General features: G+C 36.8%; 1 protein-coding gene across 1 annotated transcript in view; it reads left to right on the top strand.

The window, feature by feature from the left end:
• Positions 1-6,317: 6,317 nt before the first annotated feature.
• Positions 6,318-17,460, top strand: part of LOC107693951 (mediator of RNA polymerase II transcription subunit 13-like) — an 89,066-nt gene continuing 77,923 nt past the window's right edge. Inside the window, exon 1 of the mRNA XM_016493526.1 lies at positions 6,318-6,908. Within this exon, the coding sequence (XP_016349012.1) occupies positions 6,843-6,908 (66 nt within the window). The 5' untranslated portion in view covers positions 6,318-6,842. The remainder of the gene's footprint in view (positions 6,909-17,460) is intronic.

Genomic DNA, 17,460 nt, shown 5'->3' with positions numbered 1-17,460 from the left:
CATAATGGGGTTGTGTTATATATATAGATATATATATATATATATATATATATATATATATATATATAGCAATACTTTTATTTTATGATTTCACTGGAACAGAAAGTGATTGCAATATATTTATTGTGGGAAAACGATAAGTAAATACTTTCCAGATATTATTTTTACAATTTACTTTGGCTTTAGTATAATGACAAAGTGAAAGAAAAAAAAAACCTTTTTGAAAAAATGTGAATACTTTTTAGGGCGTTTTATACATGAATATTATGAAATTGTCTATATAATTAACCCTTTCCTAAAGTGGATCAGTACACTGGAAAAACTTTGTTCTCTCAGAAATTGCTAGGGACTGTGGTTGCAAAATGTTTGAAAACCCCTGCCCTTGAAAACCTTAGTGAGAGAGCTTGGGGAAAGGTTCCCAGTTGTTTCCCCCTTATAATACAATGAATTAACTTCATGCGATACTAACTTTACAGTGAATTCATGTAGGCCTACAGGCTACAACTGTTTGTCCTTTGACTACAAAAATGCATGTTTGTGCCCATATTGTGTCAGAAGTAAGTGTTGATGTGTTTATTGGTAGGAACTGCAGAGGAATGACAGAGTGAGCTGCCACAGAGGAATCTGCAGAGGTCAAAGTCTGTCTGCGATCCAGGGGCTGTTTCTGCTGACTCCTGCTTTTCAATGCTGCTACTTACAGGCTCCTCAGAAGGCAGAAAACACAGCTTAAAGGGAGGGGGAAGAGGCTCCTCTCATTAACTCTCTATTCATATTGAATTTATTAATCTCATGCTGTTTCTGCAGCTTAACTAAAAGAAGCCGTGATACTGCCGCTTTTCATCCATCTGCTCGTGGAGAGAGGGGAAGGGAGCGGGTACGAGAGGGAAGAGAGAGGCGACATGATTTCTAACAGTGCTGAAACGGCAATAGACTGCAGAGAGAGGGAAAGTGTGTCAGATTATTTAGTGGCAGGGATGTTCAGTTGTAGTTGTGTGTCACTGGGAGAGGCAGCAGCCCTGCAGAACACCCCTCCCCGCGTCAGGTGCACAACAAAAGCATCTGTCATGTCTGCATTTGTGTACAGGGGAATGTTCCTGCTAATCTCCTGTGTGCTCAACAGTGTTTTCCAGTCTTGCAGCCCTGGCCTCTACTGTATACCACAGCAGCATCACACAAGCAGTCCTGGCTCCTAATGCTAAGTGATAGATCCAGGTGGAATCTGAAGACTTTTTTACTTTTTTTATTTGAGGAGCAAATCTGTGGAATTCTGCAGGACATGGTAAAATGTGTCAAAGAGAGCTGATCACACTGCACTCTAATTTGTAACTGTAAGCATGAGGGTCAATGAAATGATGCTCATCTTGTGTCCCTTCTATTCAATAGTTCACCATAAAATGAATATTTGCTCAAGTTTAGTTACCCTCAGGCCATCCAAGATGTAGATAAGTTTGTTTCTTCATCAGATCAGATTTGGAGAAATTTAGCATCACTTCTAGACCAATGGATCCTCTGCTGTGAATGGGTGCCGTCAGAATGAGAGTCCAAACAGCTGATAAAAACATCACAATAACTCACGAGTAACCCACACGACTCCAGTCCATCGTCTGCATCCAGCTGCATGTTTGTTGAACAAATCCATCCTTAATTACAATACAATACAATACAATACAATAAACAAATATAATTCACACATAACATTAATTGTATACACCTCTTCTATGACAAGCATCTTTTTAATTTCTGAATTAAAATTCATTTTGAGATTTTTTAGGTGTACATAAAGTCAAAAATGTCTGTGATGCATTTGTCCTGATATCATAATAAGAAAAAACAACAACATTATAAAGCAAAACAAAACAAAAAAAATGTTTAGCATCTTTAGTATTATTTTGTAGAAAAATAATTTTAAACAAAACTGTAGGTTCTGTTTAGGTTGTAAATGTCGTGTGACACTGCCAAAGCTTATATGAATGACTAATTCATGATATTAGCATTAGCATGCGTTTTTTTAAATGTTTTTTTAAAAAGTCTCTTATGGTTACCAAGGCTGCATCTAATTAATAAAAACATACAGTGAAAACACCAGTATTTGATGCTCAAGAAATATTATCATTATCAGTGTTGCAGTGCTGCTTAATTGTGTGTGTGTGTGTGTGTGTGTGTGTGTGTGTGTGTGTGTGTGTGTGTAAACTGTGCTACTTTTTTTCAAGAAAATACTGAATAAAAGTATTATCAGTGCTGCTCTATTGTGTGTGTGTGTGTGTGTGTGTGTGTGTGTGTGTGTGTGTGTGTGTGTAAACTGTGCTACTTTTTTTCAAGAAAATACTGAATAAAAGTATTATGCTTTAAAAAAAATCTTATTGACTCCAAAATTTTGAATAGTATTGTACACACACACACGCATGCACGCACACACACACACACACACACACACACACACACACACACAGACAGAGTTTAAGGTATATGCTCACATGTATTCAAAGTGTAAGAAAAGTATGTTGCTTTTTATATGATTTTTCATATTTTTATAGTAGACAAATACTGAATGAAAAAACAAGGAGCTGAAAATGTGTAGAAAGTTTTGTTGGTGTTCCGATAGTGATAGATAGACCAAATAGTGACCAGTTTTCCTCCTGCTAACAACCTGCTGAAAACTCCCAGTGTGAGTAAGTGAGATTGTGCTATACATTTTTTTCTTAGAGCAACAAAAGGGAAGGCTTTCCCAGAGTTCAGCTGAAAAGGTATTGACTGACACAATCTTACGGTTCAGGGGAGGTTTATGGTCAGAGGCAGCTTCTGTCTGTGGTCAGCAGGTCCTCTCTGCAAACAGAAACAGCACTGGGCATTTTCAGAGATGAGAGGGGCAGAGATGCTTGTTCAATCCTCCAGTGTTTCTAAACAAAGATATCTAGCAGGGAGAACTCAGCCAGGGCCACAATTACCCCCTAAATGACCCATTCAGTGGTTTGGAGCTCTTACCAAAATAACCGTGAACCCTTACTGTGTACTCTGGTTCAGCATGAAGAGCTAACTGGGTATTAGGCTGATTGTAGTGCTGAGAAGAGCAGAGAGGTCCTCACAGACCCTTCGTACAGGGTGTCTCCGGTGACTGATCCACACCTGCGATGATGGGAAAGCGAGCAGCTGAGATCTGGAACCGAGAACCTTCATGAGAAATAAGAACTAATTTTGCTGAAGCATTTGACCAAGTTATTTAAATTAATTATTGTTAGACTTATTTCAAAGGTAAACTTATTTCAAGTGATTTTTGCATATGTACACTATCAAAAAGTTTGGAAAATTAATAGCTAAAAAATAAGTTTGTACTGTTTTTGAAAGAAGTCTCCTATTCTCACCAAAGCTGCATTTATATAGTCAAAAATATTGTAAAAATAAAGTAATAAAAGAGCAGTCATTACTCAGTGTCTTCAATGATCCTTCAGAAATCACTATAATTTGCTGGTTTGATGCTCAAGAAACATTTCTTTTTACTGTCAATGTTGAAAACTCTTTTTGCTGCTTAATATTTTTGTGGAAACAGTAATACATTCAAAAGTTTGGAGTAAGTAAGATTTAAAATATATATATTCAATATATACTTCTATAAGGGCGCATTAAATGAAAGTGGCAGTAAAGACATGTTGTTATATTGTTACATAAGATTTCGACTTGAAATAAATGCTTTTCTTTTGAACTTTCAACTGATTAAAAATCCTGTAAAAATTAATCACAGTTAAAAAAAAAAAAAAGTTAATCAGCAATGTTTTCAACACTGATAATGATTCTGAAGAATCACGAAGTAATTGCTGAAGACTGCATTAATGGCTGCTGAAATTAAAACACATTCAAAAAGAAAACAGTTGTTTTAAATTGTAATAATTTCACAATATTACCGATTTTACTATATTTTGATCAAATAAATAGCGTTGATGAGTATTCTCATTGAAGAGACTTCTTTCTAAAACATTCAAAACTAATGATGCCAAACTTTTGATCAGAAATGTAATTCATGGTAATATTAATGAATTTTAATGTTTTGTTTTGCATAATTTTGGTACTGTGTTGAGTTGCCATTTGACATCCATACTGTATGTGTTTGTGTGAAAGTGAATGCATATCTGCATATATTCTTATGTGTGCACTGAAAGAAGCAGTCAGACTGCTCCTGTATTTACACGCATTACCCTTTTGAACCTCTGAAGCCCTCCTTGACTCCACTTTTGCTGAAAGGAACAGGAAGGATATCACCACTTAGCCTGTGTAAACAGCAGGTCTGCTGTTGAACTGTGGACCTGCAACTCCTATTGACACACATTCCACTGACCATTGATGGGTCTGCTAGCGTGTGTCTTATGTGCCCCTTGTGACAACGTGTGAAAGTGTGTGTGTGTGTGTGTGTGTGTGTGTGTGTGTGTGTGGATATCAGACAAACTTTAAAAGGAACCTGTCAAGGAGGTGGCGAATCAGCTTTGCAGGCGGGACAGTCTACAGATAAAATGCATCAGTCTACTTATTGATTGATTGATAAAAATTAAATGAAAATTGACATTAAAATAATAATAAATATATTAATGTTAAAAATGACAATAAAAATGAACATGAATAAATGAACATTCAAAATTTGATTTGTCAATTTTTAAATAATTATATATGTTACAAAAAAGTTATGTAATGGACAAACAATGGGAATATGTGAGTGTGTGAGGGAGAGATGTGCATGCCATTCTTTGACAGATCTATTGTATGTGTAGGCATGACCTTGTAAATCAATGCAGCCATCAATCTACTTAATTCTCTTTGGATCCATCCTTCCCCTTCACATCAAAAGCCTTTATAATTTCACCTCTGACAAATATGCATTATCTAAAGTAAAAGTGCTTAATTTAGTGGACGTATTATTTGAATATTTGTACAAATCTATAGACCTAAAATAATTTATTGTGAAGCACCAATGTGGCCAATAGGTTGTGTGCTCGTCAATTAAGTTTTCATTTTCTAAATGCACTTCAGCCAGACAAGGCCCACTACCATTAGAAAAGCATGCAGCGAATGAAGCTGGCATCTGATTATTACGTCCATGGGAATACATCTCACTTAAACTCTCAAGTGAAAGTAATCTCATTCAGCCTGCTGCGTGTCTAACTACGCCTATAACACTCTGTGTATTATCTATTTTCGTGAAAAAAAAGTGTCTCTTGTCATGGAACCACATAAAAATGCAAGGACATGTTCAAGGAGATGCTCAACTGTATTGTGCAGCTACTTCAACCTATTATGTTTGAAATAGTTTACATTGTGACTGAAATTAGTTACAAGTTTTCTAATAAGTTTCTTATTGATGATTTTTACAAAGAGTTATCAACTATAAATACAAGTCAAGACCATTTTGATTTAATGCGAACATTGCTGGTGTAAATAATCTTTGCTATAGTTTAGAAAATGGTAATAAAATATGACAAGAACTTAAACTGTGTCAGAAGAAATTCAGCTTGATAACGTCAGATAACTTTGATAGAAAGGTATGTAATAAATTAGGTTGAATAGCTGTCAGCTGTTAAATTTAAGTACACAATTAGATAATAACAATTTAGGTCAACCAGTTACCAAGCAATGCGTAATTCTGTTAAGTCTGTGGTGTAAAAAATGTTGCATTAGCAATTAAAGAAAAAAACACTTAAGCAAAACATGGTCAGGTCAAAGTGTTTGGTCCCAATTTTTTTTATCAGTTTTACTGGTAGTCCACTGTATGTAGATTTTTTTGGGTATAATATGTTACAGTTTACTTTAATTTTGCAATCCTCACTTACATAAATGAACTAGGCCTATAGTGTCCTGCACACACTAGTAAAAAATATCAAAGACTATATGTGGTGTCTGAATAATTTTTGGTTTGACTGTATATATATATATATTTAATATTTGAACATCTAAAATGAATGCATTATTACCACTTATCTGTCTAAATATATAAATGTATAATAAAATATAAATTGTTGAATATCCCAGAGCCCAACTGAACCACGAACGAAGGATTTACTTGTTTTTTTTAACTATTATTTAAAAAAAAGTTAAACAAAAGGCTAAATATGCACGGGTTTTCCAATGAGTAAAACAAATGCTCAACATACATAGCCTGGGAATAATTTGGTATTAAATGGGTTAAATGAGCACTAGGTGGCGCAGGGTTAAAGTGTGCCAGTCGTAATTGTGTTTGCTCAGCGGCGCCCCTAGCGGCAGCGCCCGTCGCTCGAAGTGTTGTTACGCCCCTCATGACCGCCGAGCAGCCAATGGGCTCCGGGAGGCAGAGTTCTCCCTGTGGCCGCCATTAGAGAAAGGAATCCATGAATTCAAATGGAAACCAGCAGGAACACAGACCAAGTATACGCTTTTAAATGAAAATGTGCCATTTCATGTAGTTTCTCGTCACCTTTCGACGCTTCTAACGCGGAATGTTTTTCGTTTTTAAACCGCTTTCGGTAGGGATGGAGGTACAAGAGAGTCGTTTTTAAGCTAAAACCGATTTTAAGCCAAGGGGGAGGGGGGAGAGTTGCCTCTTTTTGCTCTCCTTTTTTCTATTTTATTAGCACATTCCTCCCCTATTTTTACATGTAATCTATTCCCTCACAGCCTCGTCGACGGTTGAGGCCGTTCTTTTTTTTATCTTCTAATTCGGGCTGAACGCGGGAGGCGCGAGCGATCGAATGGGGCTGTTGAATTCCATTCTCCCACCGATTGTTTAAAAATAATTCCGTTCACATTCGACTCGAATTTGGAGAAACGTTCTTTTTCTTTTTCCATGGAAAGCCCGATGATGGGATGTTCGAGCGCGCAGTGAAAGGATGAGTTCTTGTTTCGTACCGAACGGGGCCAGCTTGGAGGACTGCCATTCCAATCTATTCTATCTGGTAAGATATTTAAAAACTAAAAGGAAAAAGCAGCCATTTTTAGCCGCGTAGCATGCTAACATCAGCCCCAGTGGAGAGAGAGAGAGCGAGCAGGATCAGGGCCCAGGGTATGTGTGTGATTCAAACACACGCTGCTTGTTTATTTACTTATTTGTAAGCTTTTCTAAAGAGATTACATGTTTGTAGTGTTTTGCACCAGATGGCTTAACGCAAACCGGCTGTGTGTTTTGATTTGATGTATTTGTAAATTGCACGTCACGAAGAGTGTTGGCAGAATGAAAGTTAAAGTTTCTTTTTACCAGCACTTTGTGCAAGTATAAAGTAACGTTACTCCGCTCATTTTTAAAAACATGTTATTTTAGGAGTTGTGTAAAACAAAGCGTCTTAGGCTTCAGTTCAAACTCCATGTTCTTATGTTCGGGGGTGTTTACATAAATGTTTACACGCTTCTCTGCAGGCATATTTTGGGTCATTCCCCGAAAAGGTGCATTTCGTGTCTCTCTAATGTGTCTCTCAAATGAAAAACGTTTCTTTACGCATATTTTAAAAACACAAACACTTTTTTTTTTTTACCTTTTAATCTTTTCCTGGGGACGGCCTGTGTTTTCAACTTCTTGCTTTATTGTTAAATACGTATTATTGATTTTAATGTAGTTTTATACCTATTATTTTTTATATATAATAATAAAATAAAATCGTGGACACAACGTCTTTTTAATAAAATACTGTCAACAAGTTGTATCCCATGCTTAACTGTTTCCATCTTAACTTCACCTTGCAGTTCCGTAATTCAGATTTTGTTATTTGTCATAATGACATCATTCTTTCATTTTGTTTTTCAGTAGCCATGATGCCTTTATTATACACTAAGCTGCTAATTATTTATTATACAATAATAAACATTTTGTAGTGTCATGACCTTGAGCCAAACTCTAGAAAAAGCTAAAATAACCTGAAAAACTTTGACTTTGCGTTAAAGGCGAAACTATATTCCAATTTTTTTTTATTGAGGTGACATAATACAATCTATCAACACTTAAAAAGGATGCTTAAAATCGTACAGAAATTACACTTTTTATGGAATCAACCTTTTAGTTTTGACAGCTTTGATGCATTTGCATTAATCGTGTGAGCCACGCATCAGTTGTTTGGCTTAAAATAACCAGTGCTGGGTTTGGGGTTTACCTCATGTGTGCAATAAGAGACATGGGGTTTGAAATAGATAGGGTATTCCTGGATCCTGCAGGTTGTTTACAGCACTTTTCTGTTCCCTAACACACACATGCACACACACTTTTACACGCATGCTGGCGTCCCATTGACTTCTATTGTTCTTAGATTAAGCTAATTATAATTCCTATGGACCAGCCCTGCATTTTTAGATTTGAAAACAGACGTTATTTGTTCGGTGTATACATGTTTTGCTATATATGACATTTTCAGAAACGTGTCCTTCACAACAAAACAAGTACACAGACACACTTCGCGAACAGTGTCAAGGCCTTGTCGTGAATTATATAACTTCAGCTTATCAAACATCCAGTTTAATGCCTGCCCTGTTTTATTACTGCCACGGCCGCAATCTCTGATATTGTCTGAAGATGGATGGCTCCACTGAGAGCTTGTTTTCACACTTTGTTTGAATGTATTGCTTGATGATTTGAATATGAATAGTTGCAGTTTTCCAGAAACTCGTTTGCGCTCTCAGTCTCGGAAGAGGCTTTTTTAGGGCCCGAGCACCGATGGTGTGAGGACCCTGTTGGAATTGCTCCGTTTCTTCTTATTATCAGTAGGGCTGGGCGATAAATCGATAACGATAATTATCGCGCTATATGAAGAGTTCGATAAATGTTCGATATAATCTTTATTATATCAAAGGCGGAACGAAAGAGCACTAGTCATTAGAAGAGCGCCACTCGGAGTGTTCATCCGCTCGGATCAAAGTTCCAACAGCGACGCGAGCTTCACTACAGTAGATGATGAATCTCGATCACGCGACACTAAAGAGTGCTTTAGTAGAGAACACAAATAACTCCGTTTACAGCCAGATGATACAGTGCTGACAAAGAGGAGAAACTTTGGGCAACGATACAGTCAGAAGGCTTTTTAATCTACAAATCGCCATCATTTACCATAGATTTACTGTAGTACCACTAACTGCACCATGGTATTGTGTCGAATTTTATTATATTATTAATGTAGACATTAGGGATAGGGTTGGGTATCGATTGGGTTTTTTATGATACCGGTGCCAAATCGATACTTTTAAAACGGTACGGGTACCTAAACGGTGCCTGAACCGATACTTAAAAAAAAAAAAGCCACCAAAACAACCCCGATGGATTACGTTAAAGAACATTAAAAATATTTAAAATAAATATACATCGCACGACAAAGAACTGCACAGATACAGATATTATAACAATCTATCGATAAACACACACGTTGTGTCCTCTGTTTCTGTTTGAGTCCGTTCGTGCTGTGCCGCCGCGGTCTGCGGATTGAAGAGCGCGCTGAAAGACGGGGAGGAGACGAAGTCTGCAGCCGTTTTCAAATGAAATTTAAAGGGGACTGACACTGAGGCGATCACAAATTTGTGTACTGTTTATGGAGCTAATCGCTATAGCCCCGCTAAAAATGGCCTAGCGATGCCCATGCTTCTTACGTCCATTTCGGAGAACCAGGACAAATATTTCAATCGATCGCTCAGGCATTTAAGTGGCACCGAAATGAGGCACCGAAATCTGCGTTCTGATTCGGTTCTAGTACATACCGGTTACATAGGTACCCAGCCGTAATTAGGGATGCACCGAATGTTCGGCAACCGAAATTTATATCTTTATATCTATAATATAAATATTATATCTTTCGGTGTTTGACCGAATAAGCGAAAAGACCGAATAAATTGTACCGAACAATGACGTGGCGCGATCAAATAGCAACCAGCGTGGAGTAGGCATGGGCCGATTACCGGTTTCAAGGTATACTGCGATTCTAAAATGTCACGGTTTCAAAACCGCTAATATTTTCCGTTATACCGTTCCTGCGGTATGCGCGGTTTTTCATGTCTCCTCAAAGACTGAAAGTGTAGGAATCCCTCAGGTTGAGTGCAGTCAGTGTAGAGAGTAACAGACAAAAAGATTGAATCCAATCTTTGTTGATAATATAGCATAATGAGTGATTTATAAGCATTTTTTTGAGGCCGGGTCATTTTTGCCCTGGAACATCACAAGTGTAACAAGGTGAAAAATCTCCCCCAGAAAAGTATGAAAATGATAAAAAATTTTTTTAGAAGTAGTTATACCCTTTGTGAACAAAGTCACAAACTTTCAGTCCAATGCGATAACATTAGCTAGTATTTTCGGGAAAAAGAAACATTTTTCAGAGCAAAAAGGACCCGAACACCACATGAGGGTTAAGGTTATCATACCGTCAAAATCTCATACCGGCCCATGCCTAGCGTAGAGTGAGAGGCGCAATGCAACAAACATGTCAGCTTTGTGGAAGCATTTAAAAGTGTCCGAGAAAAACGCAAAAAATCATTACAAGTACCGACAGCGAGAGACTGTTTAGTAGCCTACTGCATTGCATGTCTTCGATGAGAAGGGGTGATTGTTACTGGTTACTGTATGATGATTGAAATCGCGAAATGGCCTTAAACAATTAGTAAATAAACTGTAGAACGTCATGTTTTCTAATACACGCATGAATTGCATGTAGCCTATTCTGACAGCGCTGCACAAACTCGTGGCGGATCTGCTTGTTAACCAGGGTTCAAAGTCCAAAGCGCAAGGAAAATTACTCGTCAGTTGCTCAGTCACATTATTATTAATTTTTACAAGGCATGTGACAATGCGATACGTGCGACATGTTCGTAATTCGTAAATTTATAAATCTGCTGTTGTCAATAAAAAGAAGCATTGAGGTCTTCCTACGCGTTTCCGCCAAAATAAAAGTTGAGAAAAAGCAAGAACTCCATGAACATTCATAATGTTAGTATTATAATTTTACTGTTGTCCTGTAAAATAATAAAAAGTAAGACAATAATAATGATAATAATTACAACAGCTCTGTTAATATATTTACTATAACATTCACACATAGTGTTCAAATTGGGATCTGTAATATTTTCTAATGTTTTAAAAGAAGTCTCTTCTTCTCAGCAAGGCTGCTTTTATTTGTACAGTAAAAAATACATGCCTGATTCAAGAAAGGGGTCTGATGGCCAAAAAAGATTATTTTACTAACTTTTTAATTTTAAGTTAAATTGTGCTTTGTTGGTATAATGTCTGCTAGAATGTTAAAAAATGTTCAGTGTTAAATATTTTTAAATTTTTTTGTAATTGATATTTTCTTTGAAAAGCAAGACAAAACAGTAAAAAGCACATTTTGGCTATTTAATTTATGCAATAGTGAAAAAAATTGGCGAAAAACTCGAAAACCTGTATTCGACCTTCGGCCCAGTGTTTCATTTTGTTCGACTTCGGCCAAGAATTGTAATTTCGTTGCATCCCTAGTAGAAATGTATTAAATGTATTGAAGGAGGAGTAATGGAATATAATTACAGTATTGTTTTGTGATTAATGGCGTTAATGCGTTTATACTAAATGTATTTAAACTACTGTTTTTCATACAGATACCTAGAAGCCATATTATGTTTTTACCATGGTATTGAGGTGCTATATTTGTGGTTTTAACTGTGATTATCATGATCTAAATGTATACTACTGTGGAAGACCAATGGTTAAAAAAAACACCTCAAACAGTCAGAATAATTCAATTTCACCATATTAAAATGAGATTGCTACAGTTTTTACAGATATAACTGGTTCTGACAATGAACATAAGTCTACATCTGCATCCTAACTCAAGCTACTATCAAATGTGTATTTCTAAGTTAATATTATTGTGTAGTATTAGTATTATGTTATATTATTAATATTATCAGGCAACACAAACCTGTTTCTTGATTTGAAACAATATTACTCATTAGAACATGCAGAACTAATAAATAATTTTCTTTTTCTTTTTAGATACTTATTTTGTTAAGGAAAAATGACTGGAAAAGTGTAAAGAATTCAAGAACGAAGTGTTTGCATGTTCTGACCGTAAAGAATAGTTTAAAACCACAATTAATCGTGATAAATAAATCTGCCTTTAAACTTGAAAGAAATTAAAATGTAACCTTTATCGTCATAATTATCGATATCGACTGATATGAAAAAAAAAAATATATATTGTGATAATTTTTTGGCTATATCGCCCAGCCCTAATTATTAGGGCCCGAGCACCAATGGTGTGAGGACCCTATTGCAATTGCTCCGTTTCTTCTTCTCCAAAATGAATAGCATTTTTGAGGGCCTAAACATGCTCAAAAACTCACGAAACTTCACACACGCGTGCGTCAGAGGTGGCGAAAATTTACGACTGATATGGGTTTCAGAATTAGGTGTGGCAAAATGGCTCGATAGCGCCACCTATAAAAGTTCAACAGAGTGTGCCTCGAGCTACGTTTCACGTACACGAACGAAACTCGGTAGACACATGTAACACACCAATACCTACAAAAAGTCTCTTGGTACAAAATCCGAAACCCAATAAGAAGTCTGTTATTTTGAATTTCCTGTATGATTTTTGTGCAGTTTTTGCCATTTTCAGGCCTCGTACTTTAACAAACTCTAGGGATATGCCGGTATCAAATTTTCATGTTGCGATTAATTGCTAATGCTTTTATCACGGTATACGGTATTATCACGGTATTGCAATTTAGTTAAAAAAAATGTTGTCATAATACAGTATAACAGGTTTAATAACTTTTTTCTTATAACAAAAATAACTGAACATTTAAATGCAATAAAGCAATACAGAAAAATGTATAAAGTTAATGTATAATATACTGTATAAATGTATAAGTTTTACACGGATTAAAGTGCAAAAGAACTATAAAGACCAATAGGTATCACTTTACAATAAGACCTCATTAGTTAACCTTAGTTAATGCATTAACATTCACAATGAGCAACACAAATCTGAATGGCTGTTTAAATCATTTAAACACGATTCAGAAACAGATAGTGCAGCTGCTTTGTTTACAGGGTTTCCGGGGTAACAGGTGCATTTCTGCAGTTTAGCACCATCTGCTGTCAGAGAGTGAAAGTGCGCTTTCATCCAGAGCGTCTCTCACATGTTCCGCCATGTGCTTCTCGTCCACGCTTATTTACATCAGAGTGCGCACGCGTCTTTCAGGCAGCATACAGCGGTGTTGTGCATTTGGACCAGTTGATGGGAAAAGTATTCTTAAAATGCATTCAAAATTCTGAATAATTTGTAATATATAATTATTCACGGTATTTAGAAGTGCCCACGATAACAATATCGTGCATACTCATTACCGTGTTATACCGCATTACCGAATACCGGCACAAGTCTAACAAACTCCTCCTACAGTTTTAATCGGATCATCTTCAAATTTGCTGAGTGTTATCATAAGGCCTTTGCGATGCTAAATTGTGAAGATCTTGAGTTTTCGTCAAAGGGCTTAGTCTGCCTGGCCTGAACACATCTACATGCCAATATGCAGTTATAATTTACTGCGCCACCTGTTGACAACAGGAAATGTCATATTTTTTACAATAACTAAAGCATTAAATGGCCAATCTGACGTAACTATCTTGTTTGATACAAGTCCTGGCCTGAAGACATCTAAAGGCCAGTATTCAGATATATTCATAGCGCTACCTGTTGGCAAAAGGATATGTCATGCTTTACACTAACTTAAAAACGCAATGTTCAATCTGCACCAAACTTCACGTTTGATGAAAGTCCTGGACTGAAGACATCTACATGCCAATATTCAGTTATAGTCATAGCGCCACCAGCTGGCAGCAGGAAGTTTGGCACATATAAATGACTGACATATTCCTCCTATATTTACCACTTTAAATGCATATTGCCCACCGTTCGCTGTTTTCCTATAGCCTTCGGGTGGCGGTGAGTCTGGGTGCAAGGGCCCTTTCATCTCTGCTTGCAGCTTTAAATTTTTTTTGTTATTTAGTTACAGGTGTGCCAACTTTTTTCCTCCTCACATTTGTTTCCCCCAATGTCAATTACTTTTGTTTTTTGTGGGGTGTGTGAAATGTTCAGATAATAAAAGCCTCACTATATGATCATGCAGAACAGTCCATCTGCATATTTCTTTGTACATGTAAGCTCTTAAAGTGTTTGACCCCGTTTTGTTTTGCTTGGTGTAAATGTAGCACACCACTGTAAGGCTCAGCTCATGGGAAACTCTCACCTCAGCACACACATTTGCTGCCTCATAACACACGCTCATTTTTAAGTTTTAGTGCATAATACTAGCCAAGCAGGTGGAGTAAATATGATTTTGAAATTGAGCAAGGAATTTTAATAAGCATCAGCCAACATCTTTTTAGCCAACAAGATTTTATTAAATGTTTGTTTATTCACTCTATTTATGTCTAGCATAGCGATTAAAAAATGCTAGAGGTGAGCTGTAATGTTGTCGGATGCACATTTTCATGCAATAAGTTGCAGATAAATTGTGGCTTCCTGAGATTGAAATTTCACGTTTTGTTATACTAGTCGGGTTAGTGAGGTTGTTTTTAGGGATGCACCGATGTATCGGCCGCCGATATTTATCGGCCGATTTTTTATTATTTTAAAGCCATCGGCATATACAGTATCTCACAGAAGTGAGTACACCCCTCACATTTTTGTAAATATTTTTATATCTTTTCATGTGACAACACTGAAGAAATGACACTTTGCTACAATGTAAAGTAGTAGTGAGTGTACAGCTTGTATAACAGTGTAAATTTGCTGTCCCCTTAAAATAACTCAACACACAGCCATTAATGTAAACGGGGAGAAGGTGTGTTAAATTTGGTGTTATCGCTCTCACTCTCTCATACTGGTCACTGGAAGTTCAACATGGCACCTCATGGCAAAGAACTCTCTGAGGATCTGAAAAAAAGAATTGTTGCTCTACATAAAGATGGCGTAGGCTATAAGAAGATTGCCAAGACCCTGAAACTGAGCTGCAGCACGGCGGCAAGGATGGTTTATTAATTAACTGCATGGAGACAATGAGTTGCATGTCTGTTGCATAATCCAATGTTTTTCTCTGGGCAAAATAATTAAATACTTGCCAAAACAAAATAAAATCTGTACAAAATATAGTTTGTCAAACGGCATAGTAAGGCCTATGCAAACGGGACGCTGATGCATTCAACGAGTGTAATGCCCGCGCTCAGCTGTAAATTCATCATAGGTAACTCGCAATGGCAATGCGTTAGAGTTTATCCGAGGATATGTCACGAACCGCCAAGCATTAGGCCTACATTTAAGTGAAAATATGCAGCTTTTTGTTTGAGACCAGTGTAGAACACTGATTCACACAAGATCACACCTTGTGTATAGGCCTATAGACAAAATATATTTCACTTAAATCATTAACAGATTAACAAAACAAAAGAAAGCAGTTTTCTTTATTTTGCAAAAGCTTTACAGTTTTGAATTATATTTTGCTTCTATCTGTATGACCAACCAGCATTGGTATGACCATAAATGACCCGTAACAGTTGGGAAAACAATGCAGTGATCGCGTCGGTGCCTCACACGCACATACAACAAATTTTTGCTAATTTGACATCGCAGCCTGTTCATTATCAAAATAAAATAGTTAAAGAAACATAAAAAGTTACACTGCTCAATTTAAATAGTCCGTAGTACAGTCTGTGCTATTCAGTGCGACCAGCGCGCGCCTCACTGCTGATATAGCCTATAGCATCGATAATGCGAGTGAAGAACAAAGCCTATAGTTTAATAATAGGTTAGCATCCAGATACTTCGCGAATATGGAAACATTTGGATTCATGCAGAATGAGAGAGGTAGGCTTCAGTTTCATTTTTAAATTAATTAGTTTTGGCTTGACGCTTATATTTAACACAACTATAGAGGATTTGTTGTGGAGAGAAGGGAACTAAAATAGCCTAATTGTTTTTGTAATTTTGTTTTAATTTACCGGTATTTTAGCCTACATTATTTCTGAATGTAATAATAAAACGTACAACCTACTAATTTAGGCAGTTTTTTTCCCTCTCAAAACGCTTAGGAGTAGCATTTTTTAATCCATGCTGAAACATTTTTAAATATCTTGAAAAAAAAATACTTTAATGTTTTTAATGCATTTACAGTTTTTTCTTTTGTTTGATACATTTAGTCTTTGGTAAATTTAGAAAAGATGTTGCTGTATTGGCTATTACTAAGCGAGATCAAGACTCTCTTCATGATTTTTTTTCTTTTTGAGTAAATTAAACACTGTACTTTATTATTATTGTTATTATTATTATTACTATTGGCAAAGAAAAAGTTTTAAAAAACAACATTATTAACCGGTATGTTTTCTACTCAAACCGGTTTCACAGAGGAACGCAGGAACCGAAACGTTCAAATACCGTTTCTGCTCAGAGTGAACCAATCTTTTTTTTTTTCTTTATCGTTTTTAAGCCCTGCTTTATGCAATTGATCAGTATTGGAATCGGCCAATAGTTGTTTGTTAAAGGGGTCATATGATGCTGCTAAAAAGAACATTATTTTGTGTATTTGGTGTAATGATGGAGTGACACGAAGGAAGGCGGACGTGAAATTGAGCAGCTCCTTCTACAATCTGGAACCGGTTTGGATAGGGCTGTACAGTGCGACAAAAATCGGTCTGAGCCTTGAGTAGATGTACTACAGTAGCACATGTGCGACACACAGTTTTACATGTGTATGAGTCGTTTACAAACCTGTTGTCGCTCAGACTTTTAGTTGACTAAAACTTGACTAGACTAAAAAGAGTATGAACGTGACTAAAACTAATAAAAACTAAAATGACAGTTTCACACAAAGACTAGACTAAAACTAAAATTAAAACAGGTCGCCAAAAACAACACTGCTCCAAAGCAGTGGTCGCCAACCCGTCGGATCGCGAAAAGTTTCGATGGCAATGGCATTTTCTTCTCCGTATAAAGCGCAGCTTTGCTTTGTTTACAGCGGTAACCAAGGAAATGCTATAGTGCGGTCGGTTCATAAGCAGTGTTGCCAAGTCCGCGGTTTTCCGCTGGTTGAAGCGACCCCAATAACGTGATATTTAGTCCCTGGAATGTGAATTTTACTTGAAGATCCCCGGCGAAAAACGTGTGTTTTACCCCTGGAATGCGATTTTTACAAGGGAACCCTCCTCGAAACGCGATTGGACTTAGTTTTATTGCGAAAACCTGGCAACCCTGTTCATAAGCGCCACCTGCTGTGAGAGAGTGCGTCAGATGTTTTATGTAGCAAAGGTGAGGGATCTTGGGCCTAAAAAGGTTGGTGACCACTGCTCTAAAGAAATTATCATCATTAATATCGTTATCGCAATAAATATCAGAAACTATCGTGATATATTTTAAAGCCCATATCGCCCATCCCTACCGAATTCCTCAAGCGTGTGACGGAAATGTTACGTCCCTTACCATATTGTGATGCCTGCGGCAACCACATGTGACG

The sequence above is a fragment of the Sinocyclocheilus anshuiensis genome, unplaced genomic scaffold, assembly GCF_001515605.1.
Source record: "Sinocyclocheilus anshuiensis isolate Anshui unplaced genomic scaffold, SAMN03320099.WGS_v1.1 scaffold694, whole genome shotgun sequence".
NCBI classification, from domain to species: Eukaryota; Metazoa; Chordata; class Actinopteri; order Cypriniformes; family Cyprinidae; genus Sinocyclocheilus; species Sinocyclocheilus anshuiensis.
This window is presented reverse-complemented; position numbering and strand designations above follow the sequence as displayed.